The sequence below is a fragment of the Narcine bancroftii genome, chromosome 5 (genome assembly GCF_036971445.1).
Source record: "Narcine bancroftii isolate sNarBan1 chromosome 5, sNarBan1.hap1, whole genome shotgun sequence".
NCBI lineage: Eukaryota > Metazoa > Chordata > Chondrichthyes > Torpediniformes > Narcinidae > Narcine > Narcine bancroftii.
In genome coordinates this window covers 81446062-81467900 of record NC_091473.1, presented here as the reverse complement: position 1 = coordinate 81467900, position 21839 = coordinate 81446062, and the positions used below count along the sequence as shown (strand labels likewise).

Sequence of the window (21839 nt, the reverse complement as noted above, 5' to 3'; positions counted from 1 at the left end):
CTAATAGCATCCATAAAATTTTAGCTCAACAATTCATGATCTGGGAGGCCAAATTTAAAATGAAAACAATTTCCTTTTATTTTCCTGCACTGCAGGAAAAAAAACAGCTTCTAAATAAGGAGAAAGTTTTATTTAAACAATAACTCCTTGCCTGCCTTGGCAGCTGCCTACTTCAGTCTAACTGAAATCATGAATTTGATTAATCATTAACAGAAATGCATATTTTTAATTTTGTGTTTCACCAATTCACAGTACTGCAGGTTACAATAGTCCAGAAATACCTCAGGAAGAATACTGATGAAGACACTAATCCTGGCCATTTAATCAACTAAGTCAGTTGTTTCAATCTGATGGACAGAAACCCCTTCTACTTCATGGCAGCCTTTGGATACTATTCAAGAGGAGAAATTCTGATATCATCAGATACATTTTAGGAAGGAAGGGTGGGTTTTAAATAGCACCAAAAGTTACTTAATCCTTGCCAAAAAGAATGTAGTCGAATTTCTGCACAGGATGCTGCGGCTGACGCTAAAAAAAAAGCAGCATGGAAATTCAAGGCCACACAAAAAGGAAATCAAAGCAGTTTATTATCATGCCACTGGGTGCTGAGAACAGGAATACATTGCAAGGATCGTGCTCCAGTTCTGGAAAAATGGCATTATCAATTTAGAGCAAAGTACATCTTTAATGGCTTAAGATTTTCTTTAAAAATGTGATCCAGTGAAAATTGAGTTGAACAATCAACCTCACATCAATTTGTTAGGATTGACTTCTGATTTGAGTTGTTCAAAATTCTACCATTTGCTTCTTGGGAAATGGATTAATTGGTAATTTTTCTTTTTGAAATCATGAAGAGAAAAATATCAGTTGATGTAGTAGCAGTCTAGTATGTCAAAATTCTGATGACAAATGTTAAGCAGGTCGAGAAGGCAGCACTAACACTGATCTTAATACGCCATAGGCGAGCAAGAGGGAGAAAGCAAGAGGGAAATTTCCCACTCCTGATCATTGTCCACATCCAAAAGTCATTGGACAATGGAGAGTAGGTTCAGATGCCACTCTAGCACAACATATACAACGTCTAACTCATAATTGATAAATGGGTGAAGGGGTATGAGGAGGTAGTAGAGAAAAAGAAAACTAGAAACATAACACTGAAGATAGTAGAAACATACATGTCAATCCAAGGTGCACTTAGATGCTAAAATAATTCTTCTTGTCTAATTTTAGGACCACGACCATTTTGATGGTTTTAAACAAATTGTACTTCCAAACTAAATTGAAGCAAATATGTCTTGATGGTTGTCCCATGTTTCAAATACAATATGAAAGGATTTTTTTTAAAAATCTCTAAAATCAGGCTTTCCCACATGCCAACCTGTTTGCAGAGCTTGGATGTCATACATTTCAACAAGCGTACATACCACAAGCAACATTTTCCAGTAAATCTGTTAGTACTGGTACAGATTGCATGCAAGAATGTATGTAAAAGAACAGCTTTACATCCTCTCAGACCTGATATTCAAACCATCAAAGCTTATTTGCACAAGAGAACAAAACCTCATCGGTGTTGCTACATTATTCACAAGACAGTATGGATGTGGTAAACCATTGGAACAAAAAATTTTGGACAAAACAAAATAGATGAATGTATATTTTAAATACTGAAAAGCTAGAAGCAGTGGGAACTCAACAATCCATAAACAAATGTAATACTCAAGCATGAGAAGAATAGAAATAGGCAATGGTAAGATGGATTTTAGAGGTCTGGAACAGCAATTCAAAGACCTGATTTGTCCACATCCAGGGCATTGTACATAAATCAGGACATTTCACTTCCATAAGACAGTAGAAGTGCAGCAGAGATTTACAGAAGTTTTATCATGACACTAAAGATTTTAGAAAAGAGCTCACAACAATCAGGCTAGTCTTCCTTGGAAAAAGCTCACAACAATCAGTCTAGTCTTCCTTGGAAGAGAGGTTGCAAGTGTTCTGATTGAATATCTTTAGGATCATGCAAAGAAATGGTAGGTTAAATGTATAGAAAGTTTTCATGCTGGTGGTAAACTCTTAGACAAGGGACAGAATTTAAAATATGCCAGGGCATTCAGGAAACACAAAGGACTCAGCAAAGTGTGACAGCAACATCTCACTCAGAAAAAGGATGCTAGCTCAATTGATTATTTTGAATCCACGAAAGATGTAGTTTATCTAGTTAAGGATATAAAGGAGGTATCAAGTGGGTAAAGTTATATGGGATTCTTATCAGTCACCACCTCAGTGAATGCCAAAAGAGGCTTTGTTTCACTTATGGCAGACAAAAGTTGAAGCATATTACAAGTCCTCTGGTTCTGATATTAAAATCACCTCAGCAACACTGGTGTAGGATAGGACCATAATTGTGGCGGAGTGACAGAACCTCAGTGAGTACCGTACCTGGCTTCCCATTCTGATTGGGGGCCTTGGACCTCCTGCGTATCGCGGTGACATAAAAGGCTGCAATCACATAGAACAGGTTAAATCTACAATCTGCTACAATAACAAATTTTATCTCACTCAAGACATTTTTATACAAGTGGAAAATCCTGTAAATTCATGCAACAATTTAAAAAAAAATCATAGCCAAGGCAAGTGATTTGGTGATGTGCAATACAGTAAAGTAAGAAATCTTATCGAATTCCAGCACTGTGTACAAAGTACAATTTACAATCCATGCAAGGTTCAGGAGGAATTGAAATTAGTGGCTTCTCAGTGATTTCACTTCTTGTGGGCAATCACTTGCCAGAGCCATTTCCTAATTTACGGGATCTAGATAGGAGGACTTTGAGGTGGCAAAGGAAATCACAGCTCACTTTTAAATAACATACTGTTTTTAAAATCTTTTTTCCAATATGCCAATAAACAGCACCATAAAGTTAAACAGAAAAAGAATACTGTATATTGCAACTCAACTTTCCTAACCCTTCAAAGAACCTTCATAGCTATAAAATTGAATTTTATTTCACAAAATATCAATCTGCCCAAAGTAATTAAGCAATATATTCATTACAGAAGAATATGAAATATTAAAGGGCCATGCACTGATGTGGTAGCTCGCAAGGAATCTGTTCATTGTCCATGCTTTTCCTCACAGTAATGCTCCTCTTTATAGCTAAACTTTAAGGAAAAAAATACCCTAAAAGTTGCAAAGAAAAACTGATCAAATGCAACTCAATTTCTGCTCAGTTACAAAGAATTTGTTTCACCTTGTGAACAAACTAAAGTGGACACTAAGCAACCTTACAATTTACCCAAGATTATCTCCTCCCAACAAACAAGTCACAATAAATTTATACAGAAACATAATACTGTGGATGCTGGAAATTTGAAGTTTTTGAAAGTAGTTACAGAATATTATAACTCCCACTGAAGCATTCAAGGCATCCACGTAACAGATAAAACTTGTGCAAAACCAAGCTTTACAAAGAATATTTGCCAATTTGTTTTTTTTTTAAAGCACACCAGTCATTCAACTGGAAATGGAAGGAAAATCTGAAGAATTCTCCTGCCTTTGCTTGGACATCACTTAAGGATTTTATGGAGTTGTATCAGCCAAATAAAATGTGAATTGAGAGAGGAATAAAACAGATATTCAGTGAGAAGGGGAATTAATTAATAGGTAAAGCAGGGTTGTTTAGAATGAAGTTGTGTCTGAATAACTTTTTAAGAAATTAAATAGGAACTTTAAACTGGGATAACAGGTTGGGAAGATCATTGGTTCTTAAATGCCTTTTCATCTGACTTGTGTTTAACAATTCAAAGCACGAATAAAATGCACACATCCCTAGACAGTGAGTTACTATAGCCAAGGAACTCTGAGAACTCAATGGCAACAGTTTGATGGGATTCAACACTGCAGATAACATGATACAGCAATCATGCAACAAGGTACTGTACATTTAATACATTGAGACACAGACATATACAAAAAAAAAATCACCAATAGCATAACTCATCAATAAACAGATTAACACATTCACTTTTGAACCACAAATTTAAAGAAATGAAAATGCTCACAGACCCAGTATCAGGGCAGTGAACTACGCACTAAGCCAAGTACATTTAGAAGTATTTATAATCATAGGAGGAAATATTATGTAAAAGCTAATCTGGTTATCCCATGAGTGAACCTTCTTAATCCCCATGGATCATGTACTTTTGTACTTTAAGTCACCACACCTCCCTACAAAGTTTCCAAATAAAAACTGAACTAATTAGTCCTGCCATCTGATGTTGCACATGCTCCAAGAATGCTAGTATGCCAATTAAATTCATTGAAGACCTTGAGTTTAAGACAAGGGTTTCATGCTGCCCAATGGCTCAGCAAATACATGCACTATGGATTGGAATTGAACCATGTGAACTAAGAGGTTGAAGGTTCAGTTCACGTTTGATGCCAACTTATTTGATGCCAAAGTCAGGGCAAAGCCCAAGGTGCTATCAACTTCACTGCTTCTGGAGTTGAAAGATGAATAGCAAGGGATGGGTGTGGTTTAAGACAGGTTGCTGATTTGAAGGTTTGGGACAAGGAAACCATCAACCAGGGTTCCTACTTCTGATCACTATCCATCGACTCCTATGGAACAATGTGCACGTGTCTGCGTGGATGGCAGGACAGTTCTGGGCTGTTCTTAGCTCGAATATCCTCAGTGTGCAAAGTCTCTTTGTATTCACTGACAAGGTTCACCTCTAGAGTATGGCCACAGGCCATATTTGGGAGATGCCAGATGAACAACTGGAAAGGGATTTTAATAAGTAATTGTGTTTTGTGGACTAGCAGAAGCCTAAACCAAATCCACCAAATTTAGAAAAGCTCTAAACGGAAGCTTCACTGCTGGGGACAACCTGATCAAGAGTTTTGTACATAAAAGAACAGCAAGCAAAGTCAAATCATCAGTCAAATGTAGAAATTCTTGCCCCTTTTGAACTGAAGAATCCAAGCAACTGCATCAGTTCATTACCTGATTGTGGGGTCCCATCATGTTGTTAGGATTATGAGGAGGCGGCTGTGTATGTGGCGAGGGTTGAGAACCTGGGGGTCCCTGCGAGAGGTTAGAGCAGAGGATGGGCGTTACAGCGTCAGTGCATCAAGTTGCAGGAGGCTCGGAGAATTGCAGAGCCATTCAAAAAGATTTTTTTTTAAAAAAGAAAAGTATAACAGCTGTTGTCGACCTGCCATGTTTGTGCTTTCAACAAGTGTTAGTCTCTAGGCTGCTGCCAGCGACAATGTAGTTTGTTACCACGAGCAATTTTCTTAATTAACAGACATTAATTAGTCATTTAGCGATTCTGCAAAGCAGCTTTACCAAACATGAGTACCACTGTGATAAATAGTACTGATTAGAGGGTGCCCTAATTAACAGCAACGAGCAAGAGAGAAAATGAAATTACGCAAATTAAAAGGGAGTGGAAGTTAATGAAGCTGGAATGCATTTGCACCTGTAGTTCTTTTGTGTTGGTGAGAACTGAACATACTAAAGAATTTACATCTCATCATTTCATTAAAAGATTCATGGCAAACACAGTAAATAAAGCTTTTGAATCAATTAGTTTGATACTGAGCCAACCATTTCCATTTCTACACTTACGAGAAGAAGCTTCTCTGTAAGTCTTTGCAATCATCACCAATTCTGTATGTTATTGAATTCTGGGATTCAGGTTTCACATTAAACTTTGCAGAGAGGAGAAAATAAAGTCAAGACACAGGAAGGAGGGCAGGGTTTGTGGACAGAGGGTGGTGGTGGTGGTGATGGTGGAGGAGGAGGAAGAGGACGACAAGGAGGAGGAGGACCTTACATGCAGATACTCCTCCCCCAACTTGTCCATTAACTAATCAGTTTGCTTTAGCTCTGCAACAAAAACAAAACCAAAATTAAACACTATAGGTCACTTAAAATTTCAGTACAAGTATAAGATCTCAGATTTAAATAGCTAGTTAAAAGTGAAACTCTCAAGCCAAGCGAAGAAATCAAGTTAGAACTGCACTACCACGAGCTCTCACCCTATTAACCACCCAAAAGGAAACAATTCCCTCTTCTTTCTGAAAGCAGAAATTTCTCATGGAATTCAGATCCAGCGGGACTTCCAGCAGGCACCCACAGGACTTCAAGGCTGACATGGAATTGAACCCAAAGGTTCAACAGCAAAGCGCAGCTCAGTCTTTCCACTTTTTCCATCTGGAGTCCCTGAATGTTTTTTTTAATTCCTGTCATATTGAAATTATAATACAGCCAAGGTAAACTACTGGGGAGCACAGACTTTGGGCAAAATTTGCCACATTCTTCATCTGTCTGCTTCAGCAATAAAAGAAGCAATATGGTTATTCACGAAGCCATTTAGATAGCTCTAGTTATGAAAACCCAACCTCATCCATCCCTGGAAGAGCACCTAATAAAATAAGCAGGAAACTGGGTCAAGTCATTCCACAGAACACAAACTGAAGAATGAGAAAGCCAAAATGTCTCAAAACTCTCATTTCACCTGGTTAGAATTAAGTCCATTAAATTAACCTGATTGAACGCGTACTCATATAGGAAATTATTTTGCTTCCCTATAGCATTCTACAAGGCACAGATTATAAACATTTTGCCCTTCTCTGAAGTGCATCACCCCAGCAGCACATAAAAGGGTTAACTGAACTGTAGCACAAATAAACTCAAGGCATTTTCTGCAGCAGGCTATTGTCACACTACTACTTTTGCTGCAACCACTTTATAAAAAAAATCAAGGCACTCCCAAGAATTTAAGACCTCACAAAACCTCCCAATGGCTGTAATTGCTCAGACACAAATCCTTGCAGCAAATGCAACTTTGCGCACTAATGTTTCTGACAGATACTTTCTGGATAATGTAGTGGCAGATACACTGCAACCCACATCATATTCTCAAGTCAGTTTAGTCTTCAGGGTTGAAGTGCCTGGCTGTCTGCATAACAAAAGCATTTTAAATCCCCATCCGTCCACTTCCTCCCAGCCTCCCATGGGAGGCTGTATTTGAAATCACTGCACACTACATCTCAATATTCTTATAGTAACCAAGGAACAGGATGCATGCGAGACGAGCAGATTTTAAGGAGGTATTAAATTTGGTTTCATATGACAGGGAAGATTCTGAGAACATAAATAGATGGAAATCTGCCACTTTAAAATTTTAACAATGTTTTTAAACATTCAAATCAACGCTCCAGTTTAGAATATTAGCATGTGGCAGTGATTGTTGGAGGATTGGGAGGAGGAAAAAGGAGACAGAAGGTTAGGAGAGAAGAGAAAAAAGATGCTGTATGGTTAGAATTGTATTTAGGGCTGACCACAAAGAGGAATGGAGTGCAATCTCTGCATCTGTTTTGACATCAGTTCATAATCTAATTTCAAACAAAGTACGCCACAATATACACACTGAATCCAACACACAGCACAATGTACATACAGCCCTGCACACAAATTACCATAATGTTCAATGTGGACACGCCCTGCACAGAATACCCAACAGACAACACAATGTACACATATCCCCGCATTTGCAGTAGTAATCCAATTTTAACATCTCTGCTTCTTTAGGAAATGTGTAACTGTAAAACCATGGGTCAATCAGGTAACAAAATGCCCCAAGCGTAGTCAACATCTTGCTGGTGACATCAAAGTAGTCTTCATATTGTCATACTTTTTAATTGGAATACTTCTACCTGCTTATTTAAGCATCAGTTTATCTTGAAGGGTTAAATGACTTTAAACCATTAAATATGCATGAAATGGTGCACGATTATATTTGGCAGTTTTACTTTAATTGTGAAGCATAATTGCAATGTAAATACTTGCAGAAATTCTGCCCAACCAATTTCAGATTGGGGGCCATTGTATCAATACCAGCATCCAGAGCATTTGGATCTGGTATGGTCTGATTCTGTATTATTTTTGCTGTGACTGCAAAAAAGCACATGGATGTACAGAATTAATAGGAATTGCAAGCATATGTGTGGCAGTGGAATAAATCTTTTAAAATTGACAGCCAAAGTTGTTAGTTGCAATGATTGTTCCTTCACTCTGATACAATGATCTATCGGACACTTCTTCCCACAAAAGTCATTCAAAAATTTTGCCTGCACCTAAGCTGGTGCAAAACCCCATTACAAATTTAGATTAAATATCTATTGTTCACTTTGTTAAAATATTTAACAAAACCATTAGAGGGCAGTGTTGTTACATAGACCCGGCTGCTTTGTGATTCAACATGCTGCAGGCTAACTGCTGATGCATTGCAAACACAGCAATGGACATTGATTTATGAGCAACTTTCCATTTCATCAGTGGTGGTTCAAACTCTACATGGCTAGTTCTTGTAGAAAAGAAAAACCGACTGCTGTAGCCTTAAAGTTTCCAATTTAAAGTAGAACAGATAAATCTTCCGTGAGTTATAAATGAAAAATTATACCTTGAACAGTGATAAGTCTTTGGTCCATAAATAATTATTTCTTCAGATAAGAAGCAAAACAACATGATTGCACCTACCTTGCAAGTTTGTAAAAAAAAATACACGTAGCATGATCATTTGAAGTAGGAGAAGCTACAACTTACCCAAAATGTTTGTTTGTGTAGGTTGGGTGGGATGGGAGAGTGCAGGGGTTAAAGAAGGAAGTCAACCTGGATTTTTAGAACTCTTCACCAAGACAGAACCGGGGATCTGTAAACCAAACTTACTTGCTAAAACAAATTGAATTGTCCGCAATGCTTGCACTGTGTTGAATTCTGCTTATCTGGACACAGAAATGAAGTATGTGCTTCTAACTGAAGAGATGCTGGACAGCCAGCACTGCATCACAGAACATTGGTGGTGCCAAATCAGGAGTACCGTAAGAATATCTGTTGTACAAAGATGCAACAGCTCTGCTTCTATGCCAAATACCAAAGATATTTTAATCTGATTATTGCACTACCTGCTGTACGTGCCGACAGGTTGACTTGCTTAGAGAGCAACAAAACTAAGATTTTCACTCTATCAGTACACACAATAAACAGTTCAATTCAATAAAGATTAAATCCTCAAAAGGAACATTCAATCAGTGCCCACAACAGCTCAGAATGAATGCATCATTCATTGTTGTTGCTTCCATCACATTTGAAATATCCTTGGTTGTGATACTGATTTATCAATTGGACCGGAGATTCTGATTACATTTGCAAGAAGCCCTACATGACTACTCAAGAACCGTTACTGCAACGAGAACTTGTACTGGTCAATTTTCTGTGATTATGTAGGAAAATTCTAAGCATCTTAAAGTGAGATCAGAGCGTGCACACATAATTCTGTCCTCACTTAAAAAAACCCCCACTCTTTAAAAACTGTTAAATTCTTGTATCTATGTAATAATAATGGAAATTATCTATGCAAATTATTCATGCCTGAGCAAGACCTGGTAGCGCTGCAGCGTCTCCACTGGCAGTGCCATAGTTTACACCGTTTCCACGACCAACATGGACATGAGAAATTGTAATAGGTAGAGTGGACAAGTGTGCAGAAGCAAATTTAAAACGAAATGTGTGGGGTATAGACCAGATCACACCATTTTACATTCACTCTGCTGCTAAGTGTGCTACCGACTTTTAATATCTGGACTTGAGTTACCAAAATACTACCAGTACTGATTGAACTGTATTCTAATATGCAATCAATATCTATCAAGGTAGGAACTAAAATTTCATTCTTGTACACTGTTTATCATGCAGTAAGAATCATTGAACTTGCATCTGTGATCTCCCCCTTTCGTCAGCACTGTCCAGGAGAATTTCCTAATACTTGCTCCTGGAATAATAAAGACACCCAAAGGCTGAGAGAATAGCAGCTAATTTCCTTCACTCTAAGAGGCAGGCACTCTATTAAAAGACTGAGATGACAATTGATCTCCCCTTCACTATTAATGATTGCATCAAATCTTTAGAGTTGAAGCATGACTGCGAGTATATGAAACAAACTAAACCAACACACTTCCTACTTGTTAATTCTCATCTGCCTAATTTTTTTAAAATTACCAAACCATTTAATATACTAAAATTTTTGTAGCACAGTGCCCTCCATATGTTATTCTTTTAATTTTTTTTTCTGTCATTTGCTGCAATACTTAATTCAGGGCCTCTTGCATTCTCAATATTAAAATACTTTGCAGCCAGTGAAGTAGCTTCGAAGAGCAAACATTCTTGAAATGTTGTAATACCACCCATGGTATAGCACCAACTTTTTAAAATCTCATTTGGTCACTGGAGAATGTTTTATTGTCTCTCTCTGATTCCACGTCCATTACCTCACACTTTGAAGAACAATTTCTGATGGTCCCATTTTGGGACTGGTAGCATTTCTGACCCAGAGTGAAATTAATACGAATTTACAGATTTCCTGTGCTTGCATAATTAACACATCTGCCTGCTGGCTTTGCGATGAAGTCAGTTTTCCTTTTCCATTATGTGGCCCTATTAAACTTCTTCTCTGGTGAGTTGACTGTATGTTTGTTACAAAATCCTCTCGAGGTCCAGACACGATCCTCTTCACCACAAGCAACATCTATTGCTTCAACCATCGTTGGGCCATGATAAAGAATACAGCAAAAAGTTGAAAAAGGTAACCCAATTAAAATATTCAATTTAAAATGGAGGAGAAAAATCAACTTTTAGCAAACTTTATCGACAGATGGTGATGCAGCATGGTTTACAAATCAGTTCACATTTCCCCACTCCCCTTTTCCTCATTCATGAGGATCAACGCCACAGTAAGAATGAACAGAAGACCGACCAGACCAGCTGGGATGGTTCTCACTAAGGGTTAAAATGGTGCTCAAAAATACAAAACTAATACAGGAAGCAGGGTTTCAAATTGCAAGTTGAAAAGTAATTAGAAGTGACTGACTTAAAATAATTGGGGAATAAAGTTAATCAGGGATGATACTGAACATTTCGTTAAGCAACACTGATCTGAACTGGACGCTCCAAAATGCTGCTGTCTGCTGCTTTCACCGCAACTTTCAGAGCAAAAAAAGTGTTCTATGTTTTGAAACATGTGGGACTAAATGGTTCCGTGGTTCCAGGATGTTAGTATATTGCTGATTGGGCTTTTGATGCTTTGTCACACCCCTCTGACCAACGTAAATTGCTGAATGCTGCTGCAATTCAGTTGTGGAATGTGAAAGGCCTCTGTCCAGCACAGTATCCACAATCATCAAAATACAGACTTCCCCCAGATGTCAATAAGGTGTCACTATATTTATCTGTTTCTTTTCTCTGCCCCTCAAGTTCACAGAGATCAGTAGCATGAACAGTTTTGTATAGTTAACACCACCAGGATACTTTCTGGGATTACGCTAATCTCACAAGATTTTTTTCACACTACACTCAAAACTTCCCTTAATTCAGTGGCAATGCAAACAGAAAATGCTGGAAATACTCATCAGGCTGTATTCATTGGAAGAGAAACGGTTAGTGTTTTTCAGGGTTGAATCAAAAACCTGAAATATTAACTTTATTTCCCTTCTACAGGTGCAGCCTGACCTGTGGAATATTTCTAGCACTTTGGTTTTATTTTAGATTTCCAGCATCTGCAGTTTTAAAAAAAAAAATTCATTCATTCAAAATTTAAGCTGCAGCGACCATCAGAAACTAAGTCAAGTGACAACATGCGAGACAGCATTATAGTGAGATGCATTTAAAACAAAGCAAAACATCTTAAGGAATTTCACAGGAGCAAATTATGACTAAGTCCATAATAGAGAAATTAGGACAAGTTACTAAGATTTTAAATCTGCGTCTTAAAACATGATGAGAGAAGTAAGGAGCAAATTTCAAAGCTTGGAACTGAGGTGATTCCAAAGGCAGAACAATAAATCGGAGCTAGAACTGGAGGTGAACAGAAATGTGACAGTTGTGGGGCTGGGAAGATAGAAAAAGGGAAGGGTAAAACCAAGAAGGAATTTGAAACAAACTTGAGAATTTCAAAATTGAGCGACTAACAGACCAGAGGCTGACACTGGAGGAAAATTGAGCCAGGATAGAACAATTTTGACGTACAAGATCAATTATGATTTTGTTTAATAGCAGAATACACTCAGATGGACAAATGGCCAACCACCAATTCTTGTTTCACATTGTTAAAAAATGTACAACAGAATTTTGGTTAAGCACAACTCCAAATTTAGGTATGACAATTGTATCCACCAAAATACTCCAAATCCCATTGCCGATTCAACTATGCATTCTAAAATTCAAAGAACAAAATGATTCGTGAAAGAACCAATCCATCTTTTTTGACATTCACTCACTCAATTTGTGGTTGGAAAACTCGGCAAACATTGATCGAGAATGAAGAGTTTTCATGCAGATCAGATCTTCTACATTGTCTATCAAAATCATTTCATTCAGGACTAACAACTCAAATACATCACTATGGTGGAGAGCTGGAAGGGCACAGTCTTCATGACCCTGTCACAAACTCATCCCTTGGCCATTCGTTACTTCCATTTCCCCAGTGACTGGCTAACATGGATCGATCATCTCCAGGCTTGGGTACCGTTTGACCAAGAGGCGAGTTTCAAAAATGCACATCTATGAAATTGCCAGAATAATTAATTCCCGACCTCCATCCTTTCCTCTGCTTGAATAGCCAATAAAACTCTCATCCATGCCACTTGTATCTGTGAATATTCCACTCTCTGGCCAGGTTACTCACCATGAGCTTAGAGACATTGAAAAATTTGCTAGCCACGCCTCAACTCTTATTATTTATTAACCAGCGTTGACTGACCTACTCAAAACTTCACCATGAAATGTTCACCTTCATCTTCAAATTATTTTATATATTATATTACTCCATCAATGGAGTCCACATCTTCAGCTGCTAAAACCTTATTTGCAAGTCCCTCTAAAAGATTCCACCACTCTTTTTTGAGATGGACCTTTAAATCTACCTTGCTTACTTGCCTAAATCTCATGAGGCTCAGATCAATTTCTGTTCAATATTGCTCTTGTAAAATGCTCAGAGATATTTTGGGGCACAACAGCAGCACAGCTAATTGAGCTGCTACCTCCCCAACTCCAATCTGGATTTAATCCTGACCTCAATGCCATCTCTGGGGAGATCACACTTTCTCCCTGTACCACATGGGCTTCCCTGGATGCTCCAATTTCCTCCCACATCCCAAAGACAATGAGTTCAAGTTGAATGTCCTTGTAAATTGTTCGTTAGTGTGTAAGTGAGTAGTGGAATCTGAGGGAAGTTGACAGGAAAGCAAGCAAAATGAATTAAAGGGTTTAGGATTAGTGTAAATTGGTGTTTGACAGTTTGCATAAACTCACTAGGATTATGATTCAGACTAATTTTTGTATAAAATGTGCTAGATAAATACCATTGTATGCTTCAATGATAACTGATCTATGCAAGAATTTTATCAGCTATAAAGGGTTTGAGGACATTCTGAAATCATAAATTGCTTGGGTTTTTACATTTATTAAAAGGGAACACACAACTAGAAAGAACCAAGGGCTCCTCCCTTCAGTTGGAACCTCTCTGACACATGACTCCAATATGGAATCTGTTGACAGAAATTAGAGCACTGTCAACTTCAGCTTGACATTGTAATCTCGCCTATATCAAGGCAAATACTACAGATCCTCAAATACAACTATTAATTACAACTATCAAAGACAAAGATTTTTAAAAAACAGCAAACTGACTGTAATTTGGATATTGAAAGCACCCAACCAATAAGGAAGTTTGCTCTTTTTTGGATCTACCTGCCATTTTTAGTTGCTTATTTGAATCTTTGCTCTCAGCCTGCGAAGTGCATTGGTGCACGTCTCACCCACTTACAGGACAATTTAGACACCATCAAATTAAATTGAAAGCAGTCAGATAACGGATTAACTTTCCCCACCTAAACAAGCTCTGCAACACACCAATTTAATGAGGAAACAAATATAAATTTTCTAGAATAAAGACTTAATAATATAGTTTTTGTAAAGTCTGGCATAAATTGATCAAAACATTGAAAATATTAAAACTTTTTTTTACCTGAAAAAAGCCTGGAGGAATGGGACCTCCTGGTATCCCATCACTGGGAGGAATGTTTCCAAGCACTGGGCTTGGAGCTGCAGCAGCACTCTGTAAGGAAGAAAAAACATTCATGTTCAAACCTCTACTACAACTGACGTACTTCACTGTTTGTCTGTGGGCAAAGATTAGATGGGTGGGGGGGTGGAATTCAGTTAAAATCCTGTTACTTCCAAAGCTTTCTGTTGTTTGCCTCATCATACAGTCTTCCCATAATTTTTCCAGAAGGTTCCTCTGGAGTAGTTCATTCCAGCATTTCAAATGGCAACTCATTACCTTCAAAACTTTTTAAAATTTGACCCCAAGGAGCACCATAGCAGAATCCAAGTCTTCAACATGGGAGATCTTTCTTCCAACATGAGGCGCTAGACTGTTATTGAGAGGGAGTTTTATCCAGTACCCAACACAGGAACATGTTCAAATCTGGGACTTTTGAACACAATGTCAAAGTACAAGATCCTCTCATAAACAGAGATAATTCTGTGCTTAATTACCATAGTTCCTTTTCACATTGTTCTGTAAATTCAATATCCACTGATCCATTACACATTTTATATCCCTCAAACCTGGCTGTTTCCTTCATAAACCAAACCGGGATCCTTCGCTTAAGCTCCGTGATATACTTGAAACTTATCCTCTTCTCCCCACCATCTCTCTTCTCAAACTTGCTAATGTTTCTATCCTCTGGAGTTGTATCCAGATTTAATGGCCTCATCTTCCCAGCAAGTATGGACTGGGACAGGTTTATTCTTGTTAAAATTAAATGCATCTAAAATCTCAGAACATGGTATTCAGTGGACAAAAGTACAGCATTTTAATGGTTTGAGCAATTACAAATCCTACATTTAATATACTAAAGGAGTTCAGTGGAAAAAAAACATTTTCAAAAACTTTCTTTACATTTTCTGGTCTTTACTGTTTTAGCTCTCTTTTATCCACTCAACAAACAAATTCTCCAAAACTCTGCACATATTCACTGATTTTGTACTTAAAATGTGTAAAAGCTATGCAAAACTTTCTCACATGGCTCATGCACAAGCATAAGTTGTCGTAATCCTCAGCCTTACATTTACTTGCACACCAGTGGTGTTAGGTTGACGTAGTATGCTCAATGGTTGAAGGCAGCGATTTATTTTCTCTTCAGACAAACACAGAAGCATCATAATGGATTCCTGACATAGACCACGTTATCTGATTAGATAGCAGGGCACAGGGCTTGTTACCATACCACTGGGATCTTACAGTCCAAAAAAATTCCACGTCTGACAAAGGTACACGCGCAAGACTAGCCATCAGCAATGTGTCAATGGTCAAATAAATGTATTTTGTGAGAGAATACTGAGAATGCGAGAGGGAACATCAAGTGGGCAGAGGGGCAGGAGACACCTGGCAATCCTGAATGGATTTTGATGGCACAGTGTCAAATGGAACAAGGAGACGTGGTGTCAGGTTTTTTTGTACTGAAAGATTTTGAAATTGTTTCTAACTAAGTTACTGATATACAATACCCTCATATTTCATGTTCTAAAAGGAAAGCCAATTGCTCTGAGAGAAAAGAAAATTCTGGCAGTGTTATCTTACAATTTGGAGACAGATTTGTTCCTCAATTGATTTTTTATTAAATAAAACTAATCTGGTCAGCAGCACTGATCTTTTATAAAAATAGGATGTGGTAACTATATTGCGAACTCTGATTCATCTCCAATTTAACTCTCTACTGATCCATTACCTTAATTCGAAGCAATTCTCATCCATAACAACAACTCTTATACTAGTTAATAAATTATTTTATTTGTAAATAAGTACAACCCTGATTATCCAAAATGGTCAGGTCAGGGCCCATTTCAAATGACTGAATTTTTCAAATAAACTGGTCATGTTCTAAAAACAGCCCAGTAGCAACAGCAAACCACTTGTATCAATGTTTAAACAACAACAAAAGAAGGATTTTTAAGCACTAGACACTTTCAGGTGGCCAAAATCCCCTGATATTTGACCTCTATGCGGCTGTCGGGAGGCCACCTAAAAGCACAGGAGGCGCCCGCAAGGTGCACTTGATAACTCTCCTCCGGGAGGGATAATCGCCGGAGCACTGAGGTCCCCCTCGTCACCTGAATGCAGCTGCCTGAAAGCGGCTGCTAAGGGGATGAAAATCAGTGCAGGACGTCAGTGCAGGACGTCAGGGCAGGGGCAGCCAGCGCGGGCTGTCCCCACACTGATCCCACTTCCCCGCTCTCTCCCCCATCCCCATGTCGATCCCCACACTGATCCCACTGCCCTGCTCTCTCCCCACAGCCCCAAGTCGATCCCCACACTGATCCCACTGCCCCGCTCTCTCCCCACAGCCCTGTGTCCATCCCCACACTAAGGGTGGGAGAGGAAAGAGGGGGAGGGTGAGGGCGAGGGGGAGGGGAGAGAACACCTCTGAACCTGAGGTCCTGCTCCTGCCCTAGAGACCACTCTCCTTGATGACACTGGGACAATGGATTCTTCTGACCGCTTGCGACTGGGAGACAGTGCCATGTAGTTTGAGAGGGAGAGTTGGAGAGAAATGTCAATAGGGGAAGGTTAAGAAGAAATGGTAAGAGATAGGGGAGGGAGTTATCTGAAAGGAGGACAATCGTTGTTCTAATTTCATGTCAGGTTCGTTTTTATTTCAACCAGTGAGGTCAATTTGGCTCCGAAAAAATTTCTGATTGTTTTGGATATCCTCATTTATCCAAAATTTTTTAGGAGCCGAAATGACATCATTTCCAGGTCCAAAAAAATTTTGGTTTCTGAGGACTTTGGATAATCCAATTTCAGATAATCGGAGTTGTAATTATACTTCAGCTTCTTTGAAAAATTCTTACTGTGGCGTAGGTTGTGTTTAAAGAGTGAATGGTATTTTTTTTTAACTACTTTACATGAACGGAATCAATAAGTGAATGACCCAGATTTATAGCAATGATTGTGTTTAGGTGCTTGCGTTGGCTATTATTACTGTTCAAAGTACAACTTCACAAGCATGAATTTTAAGATAGAGAAATCCAGAAACTGCTATCATTAATTTCCTGCTCCTTGACCTGCATGCATTTAAAAAAAAGTTTAAATTTAGACATACAGCACAGTAACAGGCCATTTTGGTCCACAAGTCCGTGCTGCCCAATTTACACCCAATTAATCTACAACCCCTGGTACTTTTTGAACAGTGGGAGAAAACCGGAGCCCCCGGGGAAAACATACATAGACACAGGGGGAAGAACATACAAACTCCTTACAGACAGCACAGGATTCTAATCCCGATTGTTCCCGCCGTAAAGGCATTACACTAACCGCTACGCCAACCATGCTGCCTTTGTTTTGAAACCATTTCTAACAGGGACTTCAGAAATCAATAATGAGAATGACTGATGCACAGTAATTATTCTTGTCAGCTACCCAGCTAACAAAAATTTTCTTGGAGGTTTTTACACTGCCACCTAAGCCATGGCTACTACTTAACCTCTGTCAAAAATAAAATCTATGTGAATTCCCCAGTATTTTTTAAATTAATAGTTTTTAAAATGCTTATTTTTACATTTAAAACTTCAACTATGTGGCAATTCCAAAAGTTCCAAACTTTATTTTGCACTTCATAAATTAATAAAATTTATCCTTTTTCTTCCTTATTTGAATTTTTCAATGCAGTTGACATGATGGCATTAGACTTCATAGGTGACTGGGATCCCCCAGAATTCATAGCGCTATCAAACTGATGCCAGGAAAAAAACACTTAGCACGCAAATAATTAAATCCTGCTGGCAACTTTCTAATGGTCAGTGGTGATTGGTTCATCACTTAATTAATGACTGCAAAATGCATGCAAAGAAATAATTAGGAGATATACATCTGAAGAAGAACTCAATGATGGAACACAGCAGCAGGGCAGAGAAGAAAACAGACTATTGAACGTAAAGATTAATGACATATCCTTGGATCAAGAGCTCAAGGAGGTAGAGAGAAAATAAACATTGGGCAGCGATTCTAGAATGGAGGTGGAGAATGTAAAGGAAACAATTCTTGACAATCTCCTTTACAATCCCTACTTCAACATCAAGAAAATGAACAGGAGTGGTAACAGAGCACTCTTCCTTTGTTCTTCCAACTTTTAAATTGTAACCAAAACTCACAAAAAAATCCTTCATCCTTGGTGGTTTCGCTGTGCAAACAACTACTATCAAATCACTTAGCTTGGCTGGAGGAAGAAACACAGATTTTGAAATTTTCTGCAGTCCAGCAAACCCCAGTTTGGAAGCAATGTCAGATTATTACTCCAAGTAATCTCACTATCTAAAGTCAAAACTGCCAACAGCACAAGGGAGAGTGATTCCAAAGAAGAGTTGGCTTGTGTTCAGTGGCTGGGGATGGGATGGGGGTGGGGAGGGGGGAGGAAGCGGGGGCTGAAGGTTTTAATTCTTGGAAAAGAAATGGAAAATAATGCAAATACTCTAATTTGTATACTGGCAACCCACAAAAAAAATCCAAAATATTTTATTCAGAAGTTCATGTTTATATTGTACAAAATATTTTTTACAAAGTGATTAAATGAAATAAAATGTAAAGATCTAATTCAACAATTATCACAAATTTATATTATAAGCATTATTTAGAAACATGGGAATTAAGGCATCATCTTGCAATATCTTAGTTTACTGAACCTATTTGTTTCAAACCTCTTCCCTAATTTATTAGACGATAGCACAGTACAGTACAGGCCCTTCAGCACTTGATGTTGTGCAGACCCATATATTCCTTAAAGTACTAATCCCTCCCTACCCCGTAACCATGTGTCTTAAGAGTCTCTTAAATACCCCCAATGATTCAGCCTCCACCACCATCCCTGGCAAGGTATCCCAGACACCCGCAACTCTCTGCGCAAAAGATTTACCCCTGATGTCTCCCCTAAACTTCCCTCCCTTCACCTTGTACTCATGTGCGCTGGTGTTTGTTACTCCTGCCCTGGGAAACAGGCATTGGCTGTCCACCCTATCTATGCATCTCATAATCTTGTAGACCTCTATTAAGTCTCCTCTTATCCTTCTACACTCCAAAGAGAAAAATCCCAGCTCTGCTAACCTTGCCTCAAGACTTATTTTCCAATCCAGGTAACATCCTGGTAAATCTCCTCGGTACCCTCTCCATAACTTCCACATCCTTCTTGTAATGAGGTGACCAGAGCTGAACACAATACTTTAAGTGTGGTCTCACAGAGATTTGTAGAGTTGAAAAATGAACTCTCTTCTCCTGAATTCAATCCCCCTATTATGAAGCTCAGCATCCCATAGACCTTCTTAACTTTCCTATCAACTTGTGCGGTGACCTTGCAGGATGTATGGATTTGGACCCCAAGGCCCCTCTGTTCATTCACATTCTTAAGTAACTAACCATTAATAACCATGTTCTTCTGGTTTGTCCTTCCAACTTATCCTCACACTTATCCGATTGAACTCCATCTGCCACTTTTTCTGTCTATATTCTTTTGTAACCTTCAGCTCCATGCACAACTCCTCCAACCTTCGTATCATTCGCAAACTTACTGATCCATCCTTCTGCCTCTTCATCCTGGTCATTTATAAAAATCACAAAGAGCAGGGATCCCAGAACAGATCCTTGTGGTACTTCACTAGTCACTGACCTCCAGGCAGAATACTTGCCTTGCACTACTACTCTCTGCTTTCTACCTACAAGCCAATTTTTTATCCACACAGCCAAGGCTCCATAGATCCCATGCTTCATGCCTTTCTGAACGAGTCTCTCATGGGGGACCTTGTCAAATGCCTTACTAAAATCCATGTAGTCCACATCTACTGCCTTATCCCCATCAATTTCTTTTGCTACATTCTCAAATAAAAATTTAATTAGGCTCGTGAGGCATGATTTTCCCTTCACAACGCCATGATGACTATCCTTGAGTAGACTGTACCTCTCTAAATACTCATAGATCCTATCCTTAAGAATCCTCTCCAATAGATTCCACACCACTCATCAGTTTATAAGTCCCAGGATTCTTCCTATTACCTTTTTTAAATAAGGGGACTACATTTGTGATTCTCTAATCCTCTGACAAAGAGGATTCAAAAATCAAAGCTACTGCCCCAGCTATCTCTTCCCTCACTTCCACAGCAATCTGGGGTATATCACATCTGGCCCTGGGGACTTATCAATCTTGATGTTTTTAAGAAGATCCAACACTTCGTCTTCCTTAATCTCAACACTGTCCAGCACACAAGCCTAGTCTATTCTGACCTCACCCTGATCAAGGTCCTTTTCTCTTGTGAATACTTAAGCAAAGTATTCATTTAGGACCTCCCCTACCTCCAGGCACATGTTGCCTCCTTTATCCTTTAGTGACTCCACCTTCATTCTCATCATCCTTCTGTTCTTCACATACACATAGAATGGCTTGGGATTCTCCTTAAGCCTATGTGCCAAGGCCCTCTGATGCCCATTTGAGCTCTCCCAAGTCCTTTCTTAAGCTCCTTCCTGGCAATCATATACTTCTCATGAGCCCTTCCTGTTTCCTGCCTCCTACATCTAATATATGCTTCCTTCTTCCTTGTCACTAGCTGCCTCACCTGTTTTGTCAGCCACGGTTCCATTTTCCTACCATCTTTTCCTTGTCCCAGTGGGACAAACCTATTCTGAACCCAGAACAAGTGGACCCTAAACTTTCTCCACATTACTTCTATACTTTCTCCCTTGAACATCTGTTTCCAATTTACTCATCCTATTGTAATTAGCCCTTCCCCAATTAAGTACCTTCCCATTTTGTCTGCTTTTATCCTTTTCCACAGCTATGCTTAAGTTCAGGGAGTTGTGGTCACTCTCACCAAAATACTCTCCCACTGAAAGGTCCGCAACCTGGCCAGGTTCATTACCCAGAATTAGATCTAGTACGACCTCTCCTTTTGCCGCCTGGTCCACAAACTGTGTATTGGACACACCTGACAAATTCAGCCCTATCTCTCTCTCTTGGAGTGAGGAGGTGTCTGTCAATATTCAGGAAGTTGAAATCACTCATAACTACAACCCTGTATTTCCTGCAACATTCCAAAATCTGCCAACTCATCTGCTCCTAGTTGTCCCAAGGGCTATTTGGGGGCCTACAGACTTCCAGCCACACTGACTCAGTGGACATTCCCTCTGCAGCATCCTCCCTTTCTATAGCTGTGAAATTCAGGAAAAAAAATTCAACAAGGAAAACCACACCTTTTCACTTAAACTTAAAAAAAATGGGCTTTTGTGACAACTGAAAAACTTTCATTTGTAATGAGGCAAAACCACAGACAGATTAGGTAGGACACAGTAGTGTTGTGATTGAGTCACTGGTTGAACAAAACACTATATATTCAAGAGAAAAATGTCTGTATGTATTTTGGTCAATATGGTTTATTGTGTAAAAAATAAAAAAAATAAATCAATAAAAAGAAAAAAACAAGGGATACACCAGCACAAATCCCACCACAAATCTTAAATAAGTGTAATGGTAACTCTGAAAACTATTGGGTGGGGTGGGGTAAAATCATTTACTGTCATTCAGGTGAGGAAATGTTCACCAGACTTGTGACAGCAACCTGGTCAACACCTCACAGCACCCAGAAATGGCTGTTTGCTTACATTTCCTTCTTTGTTTTCATTTCCCTCTTTTGTATACCCATTTTTTTCTTGAGTACAGTTTACAGTTACCAATAAGTAGA

The 21839-nt window shown here is 38.8% G+C and overlaps 1 protein-coding gene across 21 annotated transcripts in view; it reads right to left on the bottom strand.

Annotated features, from left to right (window-relative positions):
- LOC138763606 (single-stranded DNA-binding protein 3) overlaps positions 1-21839 on the bottom strand; it is a 189855-nt gene that overhangs the window by 21514 nt on the left and 146502 nt on the right. For 11 of the 21 annotated variants that reach the window (XM_069938035.1, XM_069938036.1, XM_069938038.1 and 8 more), the window contains 3 exons: positions 14083-14172; positions 5001-5081; positions 2437-2496 (listed from right to left, as the gene is read on the bottom strand). In XM_069938035.1, the coding sequence (XP_069794136.1) occupies positions 2437-2496; positions 5001-5081; positions 14083-14172 (231 nt within the window). The remainder of the gene's footprint in view (positions 1-2436; positions 2497-5000; positions 5082-14082; positions 14173-21839) is intronic. The other 10 variants (XM_069938043.1, XM_069938051.1, XM_069938037.1 and 7 more) reach the window with 2 other exon arrangements.